This window comes from Tauraco erythrolophus, chromosome 12, assembly GCF_009769465.1.
Source record: "Tauraco erythrolophus isolate bTauEry1 chromosome 12, bTauEry1.pri, whole genome shotgun sequence".
Lineage (NCBI taxonomy): Eukaryota > Metazoa > Chordata > Aves > Musophagiformes > Musophagidae > Tauraco > Tauraco erythrolophus.
The window spans coordinates 18,031,209-18,045,737 of NC_141476.1; the positions used below are offsets into that span (position 1 = coordinate 18,031,209).

At 40.2% G+C, this 14,529-nt stretch overlaps 1 protein-coding gene across 1 annotated transcript in view; it reads left to right on the top strand.

Moving 5' to 3' along the window:
* PRKCD (protein kinase C delta) overlaps positions 1-14,529 on the top strand; it is a 29,666-nt gene that overhangs the window by 14,611 nt on the left and 526 nt on the right. The window contains 15 exon segments of the mRNA XM_086619007.1: positions 1,613-1,769; positions 2,452-2,483; positions 3,128-3,213; positions 3,580-3,709; positions 4,315-4,415; positions 5,555-5,651; positions 7,140-7,270; positions 7,844-8,017; positions 8,296-8,387; positions 9,983-10,045; positions 12,086-12,224; positions 13,042-13,140; positions 13,142-13,217; positions 13,469-13,575; positions 13,577-13,612. Of these exon segments, the coding sequence (XP_086475133.1) occupies positions 1,613-1,769; positions 2,452-2,483; positions 3,128-3,213; positions 3,580-3,709; positions 4,315-4,415; positions 5,555-5,651; positions 7,140-7,270; positions 7,844-8,017; positions 8,296-8,387; positions 9,983-10,045; positions 12,086-12,224; positions 13,042-13,140; positions 13,142-13,217; positions 13,469-13,575; positions 13,577-13,612 (1,520 nt within the window).

Sequence of the window (14,529 nt, forward strand, 5' to 3'; positions counted from 1 at the left end):
ACACTCAAAATGGTATCAAATGATAGATTGTATTCCAGGTTCAGTGGTCTTTTGGGATAGCGGTGGTAGCAGCCAGCTAATAAAATGACAAAAACCGAGCACAACTAGCAACAAGAAAAACAGGGCTCCTAGGTAGTTTGCAGTAGGATCAAGCATTGTGGTTAGTGTGACTTGGCAAAGGAAACAAATCTTTTCCTATCAGTATCAAAAGCAAAGCTCCCACTGATACTGATAAAAGGCAGCAATGCAATGGAGGAAAAAAAAAATTGTATTGACAATAAGAAAAGTGCTTTTCTGGCTTTTTCCTTACTCCATTGTTGTGGAAACTCCCACCCTGCAAATGGCAATTTCCTGTTAACCCTAAACTTTGCAGGACCTTCAACCTGTGAACCTTGACCACCTTTCTTACAGACCGGGTCCCACAAGCTGCTGGCCAGAGCTGATGCCATTAGCAGTTAATAAGCTCCTTGTTGCTGATTCAAGCCTTTACTTTTTCCTGTTGTATCGGACTATCCTCAACAGCAAGAAATTGTCCTAGGGTTAAATTATCAGTTAACCAATCTCTTGATAGACCTTCACGGGGTTACCCTTGTTACAAACTCCTATTATTTTCAAAATGTACAAGTAAGACTATATAGTCTGAGTCATGGCTGAAAAATTCTAACATAAGAGACTCATTTTTGTAAGAAAAACTGAGAAGTTTCCTTGAAAATGAGTGGAAATAACTATAACCTGTAATGAAGGACCTATGTGAGCCAGTTGGACTAGGAGATGGATCAGCTTTTTGTTATTCTATTTCTTAGCTAATATTATATGTAATTACTATGTATATAGTATTAGATGCATTATTATGCATACATAGTATGTAATACTATTGCTATAGCATTATATAGTACTGTATGCTGTAACCCCTTGAGGGCTGGGAGAGGAGAGGAATGAAACTGGGTTGTGTTGACAGACATAGCATCAAGAGTTGTTACGCATAATAGCATAATGGAAATGTCTATTTGAAAATCTCATTTTTCCTCACTGCTTGATGATCCTGGAGGCTGGAAGAAACCCATGTTACAGTAGCACGGTCCGGTGGTGACTCAGGAGGCCATGCAGCACTTCACTTGCGTTTCTGCTCCAGTCCTAGTTCAGGAGGGCATGCGGAGCAGCAGCATGAAAAGGCTTCTGCTGAAGGTCCCTTCCAACCCTAACCATTCTATGATTCTATGAAGGAGAAGACCCTCCTGCTTCCAATAAAATATTTATTTCTCTTGCACATAAATCGCATAATATACAGGAGCATATCTTTTTTCAAGAAACAGCTGTGGTTGTCATTTCTCTAGCAAGACTGCTCTCCATTCCTACTACTTCTTCTCAGTTCATTTGCTGAAGGCTTTTCCTGAATGAGAAAGAGAGGGAAGTGCTTGCAAGCAAGGACACAGAGATGCCTTAGGAAACAGTGTATGCATGTCTTGGACTGAAAGTCTGCAGAATGCACGTTTAAAATAAATGGAAACACAAGTCTGAAACAGAAAAACAAACCAAGCATTTTGGAGAAGCAAATGTTAATCTTTATAATACCTTAAAGTATTAAAAATATGTCTTCTTGTCTCCCCTCTAGATTGCAAACAGTCAATGAGGGAAGACGAGGGGACAGTAACTATGAACAGGAGAGGGGCCATCAAGCAAGCCAAAATCCACTACATCAAAAATCATGAATTTATTGCTACCTTCTTTGGACAACCTACGTTTTGCTCTGTCTGCAAAGACTTTGTATGGTAAGAAGGAAACGCTAATCTTCCCCTGCCCACAAAGGCTAAATAATTGCAAAATTTGCTTCAGGTATGTTGAGGCAAAACATGACTTGTAAATTCATGTGTTAGAAAGTGGAAATAATATATATACTAAGAGCACTGTTTCACCTAAGGACTATAGTTGTCTCTTTCACATTAAAAAATAGAACTTGGAACGTTTTTGCCACTGAAATAATTGGCAAAAATTCCATCAGCATCAAGTGAGATCTGGCTGGTGATCTACAGCAGTTCTTTCACTACAGAGTGAGATGAGTGGATCTGAGAAACTAATGCTCAAACTTTGAGACGTGAAGTGCCTGATAGCCGTGGAATAAAGACCCATCAAGAGCAAGCAGCTTGATCTCTTTCACAGTAAAGCCATTTTCATTGTAAGTCAGATGAGGAGGACTTCCTGTGTGATTGAAATCTCCTCTTTTCTGGGTTTCCCTCCTAATTCGCTGGTCTGTTGAAACACACAGTTTTCTAAACCTTCCCTTCCCAAGACAGGATTCTGAATAGCAGAAGTAGACTAGTTTTTCAGTTGGAACAAATATTTCCATAGGCAAAGGATTGATTGGTTGACATGGTAAAAATAAAAAAAAACACCACCTTTTGTTCCAGCAAATATATGCTTTTATGATTTTCTTCTTTATCATTTGTTTTTCAGGGGACTCAACAAGCAGGGATACAAATGTAGGCGTAAGTTAATTTTACTTTTTCCTTCTACTACTTTCCATATTAACCTGTAGATTTAGTAGTTACTGTTGAAATATCTTCTGAAAATCATTATAGGTAGTAGTAGATATTAAATATCAGTTTTGCACGATAACCTAAGGGTGCCTAATTATGATTCCTACCTGAGTTTTTAGTAGCAAGATTTAAACTCGGATATTCTTTTCGTAAGTGTGTAATATAATTGAAAAGTTGCATTCAGTTATGAGAGCAGCTTTTAAGAAATCTTTTCTAAAATGAATTATGATTATTGATGGGTTTTACAGCTGAATTGAAAAGCATTTTTGACTTAGCATAGATCGCTGTGCATTACTTAACAGTAGGGGAGATATCAAAGGGTAAAACTCAAAAGCATAATATTATCATTCTGTTAAATGCTGGTGGCATTTCCTAATGGCAGCAAATTTAGTTTAGAAATAGAGGTCATGGAAAAAGAAAATGGGGGGGAAGCTGCTTTAAAGTTAATAATCTTGATAGAAAATAAAGGTTTTGGTGTATTTAGTACGATGTAAAGGAGTGTGTTTTTCACATTGTGCTGTGAAATGCAAATACCTCATCCCATGTATTTATTATCTGAAGGAATCCTTTTTTTTCTTGTGCATGTCTTGAAGAATGTAATGCTGCTATTCATAAGAAATGTATTGATAAAATCATTGGGAGGTGTACTGGTACTGCAGCCAACAGCAGGGACACAATGGTAAGAGCTGGAACAATACATTTTCAGTGTAATTATGTAATTAAACACTCCTGAACTAACAAAACCTTGTATAGAAATGGCCAAGTCCCTTTAGGAGGTGCTTGGCTGTACAACCCAAGTTACTGTCTTCTCTTAAAGATCGTATGTAATGTGTATTGGATAAAACTTCAGAACAAGAAAAGTAGTTAAAAGCCCTGCAAGGGGGTGGGTACGTTTTGATGGGCAGATCACCTTCTGCCAGGTGAGGGATGTCAAGACTGGGATATTTGAGATAAAATTGTTGTAGCTTTGTAATATCCAAGCCACTTTCTGTAAGAAGCTGGTCCTGTTTTGGGCAAAGTGCCTTACCCCTCTCCCTGTCTTCAGTTTCAGAAGGAACGTTTCAAAATTGACATGCCTCATCGCTTCAAAGTTTACAACTACATGAGCCCTACCTTCTGCGACCACTGCGGCAGCCTGCTCTGGGGGCTGGTCAAACAGGGACTCAAATGTGAAGGTACGGAGGAGGAGGGAGGGCAGCTGGGACCTCTCCGTGCTTTTCCAGTGTTCCACCCACCACTGGAGATTAGCTACTGCTGCACGCTGTGCGTTTCTGTATGTGTGCTGTATAGAATGGGATTCATCTCATCCATGCGTGGTTGACAAAGCTTTTGTACTAGAGAGAGACAGCTCCATCAAGGTGAGCTTGTAATGGCATCTGAAAACACGCTGTGGAGGTGTAATCTTGAGTATAATCAAAACCTCTACTTTGGGAATAGCTGAAATTTGGTGAGGCTGACTCAAGGTAACACCTAAAAGTGTATTGAAAGTGTTTACTGTAAATACCATTTTTATAATTCTCCCACAGAAAGGCAAGATGATCTTTATTGTAACAGATTTTGAGAATAAAGAAATAATGATTGGAGTTATTTTTCCTTTTGAACAATTTCTGTAGCCTTCTTTGAGTTAAAGATTAAAACTGCAATTTTATTAGCAATGATGGATCCATCTTCAATGTGGTTTTATAACAAGGTTTCTGGGGCTGCACAGAGAAACAGCCCTTTTTGTTGTAATGTCAGACAGTTCCTGATGCTTGTGTAACCATCCTTACGTTTCTTTCAGAATGTGGGATGAATGTGCATCATAAATGCCAGAAGAAGGTGGCAAACTTATGTGGAATAAACCAGAAGTTGCTAGCTGAAGCTTTAAATCAAGTTAGCCAGGTATGCTTTATTGCCATTTGTCAAGTAATGAGAGGTTTTCAGAGCATTTTGGGGGTTTTTACTTCAGCTTTTCTGTATCACTTCTATGGGGAGCTGAGTTTGGAATGGAGGACATGCAGACAGCTTTCTTGACCTGTAAAGAGACTAACAAAGATGTCAATAGCCTAAAGTTGAAATCACAGGGGGGCTAGGAGGGGCGTGTCCTGAAATCCAACTTTGTTTTTCTATAGTGCCAAGGTTATTCTCTCCCTTTCTGTTTGTGTAATCAGTGGTATCATAAAGCTGAAGTCTGTTTTCCCATGCTTCAACTTTAGAATTCCACGTGAATGTTAAAAATTAAATAAATAAGGAAATATATACCAGATATTCTCAATTTTTATTAATCTGATATATACATAGAGAAGACTCCTCTGGAATTAACACTGGTCCCATGGTTTACACTAATCGTCTCCTGCTGCAGCACGGCTGTCTCTTGTGGTCGACTTCTGACTTGCAAATGAAGATTCAGACACAAGCTCTGAAATAGAACAGGAAAATGTATTATCACAAAAGCCAACAGTATTTCCTCTGAGCTGAGTGTTCCTAAGCTTTCACAGGATATTTACTTTGAAAACAGTGAAAGTTGTTGCACCAGCAAATTCACAACACAGAAAGGCTCGATCTTTTCATTACTAAAATTTGACCTCGGGGATCTTCCATACATCAAAACTGTTTCCCTGTGCTAAAGACAGATGTCTCACACAGATATGACTTCAGCATGTCCAGTGTGACAGTGATTCCCATCTCCTTTCAAATGAACTTGTCCAAGGGGACATTTTTCCACAGTTTAAATTCTTCCCACCATGGATTCAAACCGTTATACCTTTAATAATTTTGCAACAAACAACATAACATAGACTGTTCAGGAATTTCAATGACTTGTTTTCTTGCAGTGAAGGAAATAAAACAATTGGCTTATCTGAAGCTGTGAAGAATGTGGCTAAATAGTCTGTGAACCAGACTTCTTAAGAAAATGTATGTACTAGGAGTTAATAAAAAAGAAAAGTTTATACTGCCATCATGTCACATTCAAGAGCTATTGTTATATGTATTTATAAAGTAATAGTGCAAATATAATTTCAAATGTTCCTCTCCTCTAGAAATCTACACGAAGGTCTGATTCTGGATCTGTAGAAAATGTTGGTATTTATCAAGATTTTGATAAGAAACCTAGAGGTCCAGGAGGAGATGTAACAGGTGAGAAAATCTGCAGTGTTTTAATTTAGCCATTTACCTACCAGACTACACAAAGTAACAATTTAAGTAGTTATTCATTCGTGCCTTATGTTAGACAACTTTTTTAATAAGCAGTGTTAAAAAAAAAAAACAACACATATTTCTTTTTACCTTCTCCTGGCCACAAATAACTTTTGACAAACTACCTGTAGTTTTCAGTCCATGAGCATACCCACTTTTAGGCAAAACGCTTGTTTTACTAGTGGCAGCGCAGTTCCCCGCGGTGGAACTGGAGGATGCCTCGCTAACCAGATGCACGTACAACACGCCTCCCTCCCTCCTCTGGCGGCCATGTCGGGCACATGGTTAATTATCTTGGCTTGTTCACAGACCACTAGAAATCAATGACAAGTGCTATCTATTTTAGGATGTAAGTAGCCAAAATAGTACTTGAGATTAAATGGCTGAAATAGGAATCCAGGTATTACTTAAACTATGTCTACAGGTTCAGAGTAAGGTTTTGTGGTTTTTTTTGTTGTTTTGTTGGGCTTTTTTTACTATTGCTAAAGAGTTCTAGCACTGTATAAGCCTTATTTTCATAACTGCTAACTTATGATAATTTATACAAAAATAAATGCAACAGTAGAAGTAAGTTTTTACCAGATGGAAATCAACAGGCTCAGTAAGAGATAATGGGTGGTTTTGGAGTGGTACAGGATTTTATATATTCATCCATACATTGAACTAATTCTGTTGAAATACCCAGTAAGAAAATTATTTTGATATTACTTATGATACTTGTTCTGGTTTGTCAGAACAGAGAAAAAAAAAAAAACAAACTCTTGCTAACACAGTTTAGTTTCATACTAAGTCAGGGTGCAGCCAGTGTGACACCTCCCTGGGTTATCAAAGATGCTGGGCAGCTTGTGGGTCATACGTGGTATGATCTCATGATTATCATCAGGGTCCTGTTAGTGACCAAGCAGATGTATGGAGCAGAGGTAAAAAAAAAAAAAAAAAAAAGCACAGTTATTAATTTTAGGGTATAATCATGATTAACCTGTATGATCATGCTTCTTAGCCAGCACTGGGCATAAATGAGATCTTTTATGGCCTCTCTCCTTAGGCCTGAGGGACTAACCTGTTCTGTTAATGTAAGAAAAATTTGTTACAAGCAGTCCTTGTGAAGTGTCTTTTTCTCCAAATTATGATCAGTATGTTAATCATAGAGGAAAGTTTTAGGGCCTTTGATTTTTATAATGTGTAAATATTGTTTAAACCCAGCATCAGAAACGATCACAGATTCAATTCAAATCCCACACTATCAAGTATGCTCACGTAATTTAAACTGTGTTGTAAACTACAGGAGTTGACCCTTATGTTTAGGTTTGCTGGTATTTCAGCAGCAGATGCATTGAAATAGCGTGTCAGTACTTCATTCTTAGCAAGAAATCCGAGCCGTGCAGTGCTTCTGCATATATTGAACTTTAAGCTCCCTGTTTCAATTAGCAGACAGCAGCGAGTACGATAAACTGTGGGAGGGACGCACAGCCAAGACAGCGTCACGAATTGCAAGGAGAAAATTCAACATAGACAGCTTTGTCTTCCATAAAGTACTAGGGAAAGGAAGCTTTGGAAAGGTACGTAACAAACTTATGGGGCTTAAGGTGACTGCCTTGCTTGACCTCTGCAATGTGATGGGCTGCTTTCATTAACCAGAAAGGTCTTACTGTTACAGCTGCTTGGGTAGATAATCTTTTAACAAAATTGAATATAGCCATCTTTGTCAAAGACACTAGAAACTCATCGCCTGGATCTTGTCTAAACTCAAACTGATTCATAATGCACAACAGGGTTTTTTAGTTATTTAGTATCGAAGCAGAGGAATTGCCCTGTATGCACCACAGTGCAAAAGGACATTTTGTGTTTGTACTCAAACAGCTTCTGCTTTACATGTCTTCTCTTATACACTCACAAGACATTGATAGAAAAACTGTCCTGAAAGCTGCTCTGCCTGTGTTACGTGTCCTTGAGCCCTGTCTCCTCATCTCTAACACCCAGCAATGTCACCTTCCCAAGTCTCACTCATCTTTCCCATTTAAATTTTTTAATCATCATTGCACCTGCTATAAACACCTTTGACTTTCCCTTACTGATACCATCAGCAACAGTCTTTCCTACATGTGCTGTAATCTCATCTTTTATTTTTGTAGGTTCTGCTTGCTGAGCTGAAAGGGAAGAATGAATTCTTTGCTATCAAAGCTCTGAAAAAAGATGTGGTGTTAATTGATGATGATGTGGGAATGTACCATGGTGGAAAAGCGGTCCTCGCGCTTGCATGGGAAAATCCATTTCTCACACATCTTTACTGCACGTTCCAGACGAAGGTACGAAAAAGCCCAATGGCAACAGCAACACGACGAGTGGCAGCCTTTATGGGTGCTGTTACCAGCAGTTGAGTGAAAGTAACTTAGTGATGCAAGAACTAAATTTCCTTTTCTACTCAAATCTGTTGGACCCTCACACCCTCTTAGGGGTGCATGAAGTAGAAAAATATTCAGGAGGGGAGGAAAGTGGCTGCTTGGTCCCCAGTAGCCACATCACTACTTCCTATGTGGTTGCAATGGCATCAGTAATTTTTCCATTCTCTGGTTATTTGCAACAGGATCATCTATTCTTTGTTATGGAGTTCCTGAATGGGGGAGACCTGATGTTCCACATACAAGACAAGGGGCGTTTTGATCTGTACAGAGCAACGTAAGTCCGCAACCCTTCAGTCCCCCTCTGAATGAATGATTTCTGTCTCTGTGGTTTTACTGCTTCTAGCTCTGCACCACTTACCTGCAGTCTTCCACTCAAGTTTCAGTGGCTGATGATCAAAAAGGTATTTCTAGGCATTGGTTTAATACAACAAAGCAGCTCATTTAATGATGGGTGGAGTTAGGTTTTCTTAATTTACGTAGCAGGGTGATGTTTTACTTTATGGGATGCTTGTACCTAGAGGTGCTAAGTAAACTGCAACATGAGCCAGCAATGAAAAGCAAAAGGTACAGCTTCAGTGTCCTGTAGGACAGTATTTTGGTGGAAAAATTGGAAAACAGCATGGGAAAAAAAAACACGACCACTTATTGACTAGCATTGCTAAGCTGACATGATAGTACAGAAGCATAATCTGCATGTTGCACAGAATACTAATAAAACAGGTCAGCACTTTGTTTAGCAAGAGTAATTCTGTCAGTTACCGACGGCTTAAAGATCGCTGGCACCGAGACTTAACAGATGCAAAAATATTGTATTATTGTTACTTTACCCATATTTTTTTTATTTTTAGCTCAGTTTCTACCTCTTACCAAAAGCATAAGGGTTTAATTGTATCATGGAAGAGGTGTGTGCAAGACCTTAGGAGTAACAGTGCAGGTAGTGGATGTACCTGTAAGCACCAGTGCTACTGTATAACCAGACTGGAAAATTCTTTCTGTTACTGTGTGCTGTGCTAAGGAAACTGGTTGGATGGGATCAGATCAAGGGGTCTGGCATAAATAGTGGCTGAGTAGCAGCCAGCTTGATAGGTCAGGACAAGCTCCCTTCCTACTCTCCCCAGCAAAAATCTGGACAAAGTCCCTCCAGCTTACCTGTGTTTCAGCAAACATCTGTGCAGCTGGCAGCCTCTCCTGGCATCCTCTACCTATTCCTGAAGTTTTGGGTCAACATTCATTCTGCTATACAGAAATGGAAAGTTTTTATTTGTTCAATTTAAAAAAAAAAAAAAAAAAAGCTTTTAATACATTTTAGGGACGGGGAAGCATTCTTTTAGCATTTCCTTTCATATCCTCTGGATTATCACCTCCTTTTTTTGAGGAGAACGCCCCTGAAGGGATGCTATGTTTCAGTCTGTCTGCTGGAACTGGGCAGGTGCAGAGGGAGATAGGTGAGGTCTGTTTCTGACTAACTTGCCATTGGTGCCCAGTCCCTCCCAAAGCAATCCTGTGAGTATTGAGCTCCCAGGAGCTGTCTTTCAAAGGCAGGTACGTATCACTAAAAATATATGAAGACTATTAAAGAGGAGAGAAGGGACAATATTCCCTAACAGAAGTGGAATGAAGCATTAAGGCACGTTGCCGTCGTGTCCCCTCTACTGTTTGGCATTAGATACTACAGACGTGGTGAAGGGATTAACTTGCAGATTACAGCATCCAGCTGTATAGATACACTGTTAGTCTGTTTAAAGGGTTAAAGAAGTGCACAGTACTTCTCACTCCAGGAAGAGATGCTTACAGCAGCTCTTGTGGCCAGCTGCATTGACTTATGTTTTGGCTGAGCAAAACAGATGAAAAGATGTTTGGTCTTTTCAGGTTTTATGGAGCTGAAATTTTATGCGGGCTACAGTTTCTTCACAGCAAAGGCATTATTTATCGGTGAGTACCAAATAGCTCTAGCGTGGGACCTGTGAATTGTCTTAGGCGCTTTACGCATCTTTGAATTACTGATTGATGTAACAAGTAAATGCTGTCTGTCAGGAGCTGATGTTATGCCAAGGGCATTAAGTTGCCCAAGATAAATCCATATCTTGTGTCTTTTCCTTGGCAACCAGAATGATGGAATGTTACTATGTTACACAAAAGTGGGTTTATTCCAGTTCTTTTTAAACACTGCCTTCAAATCATGAGTCTATTTGAGTTTGGAGGCAAGGGAAGAGGGTCCTTGAGGCTATCACTTCCTAACTGGCTTGTGAAAAACCACTGAGGTGAAAGCTGTCTGCTTTTGCCTTCCATGTGAAACCACAATATGATCCTTCTGCTTTATTTTAATGTAGTTTTCCTCTTAGTTTCCTTCTCCAGCCTTTTCACCCCACCCCCAGTTTCAAAGCACCATTTGGTGTTAGCTAACTGTGCTCAGGTAGCTCTTACCTTTGTAACAGAACAGGTACAAAGAATACCAGCTGTGTGCTTCAGAGCAAGTGACACAGGGCCTTAGGTAAACAGCCCCAAAACGTCTTCTATTGCCATCTCCTTTATAGAAACCGGAAGCATCTGTTGGCCGTCTGTCCTTTAAGGCAATTTTCTGAAGTTAGAGACTAGCAAAAAAGTGTTTTGTAAAGATGAATGGTGCAGGAATCCTCCTTGTTGAAGAAGAGGTCTTCTTGCAGCCTATCTGCCTCTCAGAGAAGAAAGCCATAACCCAGGAAGGTATTAATGTACCCAACTGTATTCCCACTGCCTCCTGCAGGTTTTTTATGCAGGAAGGGATCAAACTCCAGGATATGTTGTCATGACACAAAGATCCTTCCTCCCAATTTTCAGAGTGTTTTTTAGGCTTGCTGTTAGTTTCCCTAGGTTAAATTAAACTGTTCCTGGAGGGAGATTTCATAGGATTAAATATTTTCAGAGAAACGGTGCCATTTTCCACAAGACCCAGCAAAACTAAAGGTACTTTTCTTCCCCTGTCTCATGCAGGATCTTTACCAGTATAATCACAGAACCTGACTGGAGCAGCTTAAGGAGGTGTTGCATGTTAAGTGCACGTCCATAAAAAGATTTTACAGCTTGTTTAGGTAGGGTGCCCCAGGTTACCATGAGTTTTCCCCATCTCAATATATTCAATTTACCCAGGTGAACAGCAGCATTAGATCAGGGACTCTTGGTTCGAGCTGCTGTTTATCATCTGAGCAGTGTCAGGAGCTGATACTGGTAACTTAAGTTACCAAGGAGAAGAGACTGCCCTGTTCTCACATAAAAATTATCTATTCTATTCAGTCTTGGTCTTCTTGGTAAGCAGAAGGACTGTTAAGTTTCTCTCAGCCTGCCCTCCTTGGTATGTGCTTTTGGAGCCAGATGGACAAAAAAATGCATCACAGTCAAAGGGAGGGAATGTAGCTTTTGGAAACCGCTGTTACAAAGCTCTTACTTGATCGAATAGTGTTATTCTGAAAAAAAGACATGAATAGGACACTTCACAGACAGCAGCCACAACACAGACGAAACCCCTCAAGCTGTAACTAGGAACAAGTCACAGGTAGTATTAAAAGCTGGGCAGGCTTCAAACATGTTCCTGCCATACACTCCAGAATCCAACAATCCTTCTTTTGAGCAACAGAGTTGGCGTAGCACTATGTATGTCAGCTGGTGGGGCATCAAACTCACACCTCCTTCCAGAAGCATCAGAAGCACTGGCTGTGCTTTTGGATCCGGAAGCAGATGTTGAGGATCAGAAGGTCACACATGATATATACCCCTCAGCCTCCTATTTACTCTAACGAGAGAATTCTTCCTTCTCCCTCCCACGTTCCAAGAACAAAAGTACTATTCTGTATGTATTGTGTGATGGATGGTTTATTTCCTTGAAAAGCCTCTTTATACGATGTAGTGTGGGTGTTTATCAGTGAAGAAACTGCATGCCTCTGGACATAAGAACAACTCCCTTGTCCTTAAGTGTAACTTTTGAAACACTTTTTGCAGAGACCTAAAACTGGACAATGTGATGCTTGATAAAGAAGGCCACATCAAAATAGCTGATTTTGGAATGTGCAAAGAAAATGTTTTTGGCGAGAACAAGGCCAGCACTTTCTGTGGGACCCCAGACTACATCGCTCCTGAGGTCAGCATGTCACTGCCACGTACTGCAGGGATGGATTTAATACACTGATTTGGAATGGCCGTTGTGATGAATCTCTTTGTCGACTAGTATTTCAGAAATGTGAAAGTCTAATTAGCAGTGGGAAAAAAAATTAAATCTGAGTTCTCTATAGAAGGCACTTGAGATTTGTAAATATTCCATAGCTGCAAGTTTTAAAAACCGTGATTCTGAAATGTTAAAACATTCAGGTTTTGAACAGCGAGTTCTCCCTTCTGCCTTTGCAGCCAGCACACACGTGGGGCTGCCGCAAAGCAAACGTATGGGCACTGCAGATGGTGAACAGACTTGTGCCCGGTGCAAACGGCCAAAACTCAAAGCAAAAGCAGCTTCTAATGGGAATCTCTCTAGGTTAAATTGCCTGTGTTCAGAGTTGGTTCTTTAGCTGATTTGCAAAGAGGTCCAAATAGGGTAGTTAGCTGGTAAAGCTATACATGATGTCAAAGTCTGTTTGGGTAGTAATATACCTTCCATTGCTACTTGCTTCTCCCTTCATCTCGTAAAGAAACTAGACAAGATGTTTCCAAGTATATGATATTTAAAGTTAACGGAGAAAATTTCTGAATGGAAAGCAAGGACCTGTCCCCATTTCCACAAACAGCAGCCAAGGATAAAACTACAGATGTGCATCAATGTCAACAATTGTCAAATAGCTGGATCCCACCCACAATCCCCCCAAATATCCTAGTTATTAAAGATTCTCTCTTAAAATCCATCTTATGTTTTTTTGCTATATATTGCTGCCTTGTACTAATGACTTGTACTTCTTCTGTGGAACAAGATTCTGCAAGGTTTGAGGTACACGTTCTCTGGGGACTGGTGGTCGTTGGGGTCCTGGCTGTAGGAGATGCTGATTGGACAATCCCCGTTCCATGGGGAATGATGAAGATGAATTATTTGAGTCAATCCGAGTGGACACCCCTCACTACCCACGCTGGATTACCAGGAATCAAAAGATAGATTAGAAAGGTAGGACCAATGATTCACCAAGTGGGTCACGGTACTGTGTTTCTTCAGGGAGGGACAAATCTAGGCTTTTAAAAAGGAGCTGTTTATCAGCAAGCAAATTACTTTTACACATGGAAATCCAGGTCAGATTAATTACTAATGGTCTGTTTACTGTTAGCAACTTTTGTTCTTTTAGCAGTATATCCCATTATTCTTCCAGTGCCACCTACCTTTCGAGCGGACACAAAGCTTTACTGGGTATCTTCTCTTGCAGCTATTTGAAAGGGATCCAACAAGACTACTTGGGGTCACGGGGAATATCAGAGACCATCCTTTCTTCAAAACTATCAACTGGATGGTGCTAGAGAAAGAGGGAGGCAGACCCTCCTTTCAAGCCAAAAGTGGTATGTGGTTATTCTTTGTTCTGTAGGAGTATTGCAAACGTTAGCCTACGTGAGGGGTGATTTCTCAACTTGCTCAAACTCTCCTACTGCAAGTTTCTCCTCACATTTTATAAATGAATACACAACTGTCTCAAACTCCATTGTTCTGGGGATGCTTTCAGTTATAAAAAGGCACACCATATTCCTCTGACTGCCCCAAAATCTTCCTATTAATACTGTCTTCCTATACTCTCTCGAGGAGCTTCTTTACTATTAAAATCTTCAGGAAAATCAACTAATAATTCCAATATGCATTCTCCTCGATGTCAGAAATGTTGATAGTTTCTTGCACTTCTCTTCATTAATGCCATACGGAGAAGGACCAATAACTTAAGGCTACTCGGTTGGTAACTGCCTGCAGGCATTAAATATGTGCTGCTTCAAACTCCTCTGAGAGTCTCCAAGTAGGCAAAGGGAGATGCACCCTCTGTACTACTGAACTTAGAACTACTTGTAGTGTACGTGCCTGAAGTTACCTGAAAAATCATCTAAAGAACAGACAGCGTGTTACTCACAGTCTGTACCACCACGGGATGCTGCTGCTTCGTCTCCCCTGGTTAAACGCCCAAAACAGTTTTCCTCCACTTTGTAACTGGTACAGGTAAAATGATCTGGAGGTAACACAGTCTCTTTAACACGTACTTACCGGAGGAGAGCTGTCCCATTCTAGAACAGAAGGCTCCATGTTGCACATCCCCATAGAAGTGGGAACTCTGGAAATATCAGGATCCCACGAATAGTAACCTTGGGAGGTTCAGAGTGTGAAACATAGTCTTTAGTAATGTGAATTTTCACAAAACATGCACAAATGTTTTATCAGGACACCAAGCAGCTGCAATAGGGCATCGCTTTTTTCCTCTCAACAAGTACGGACCATA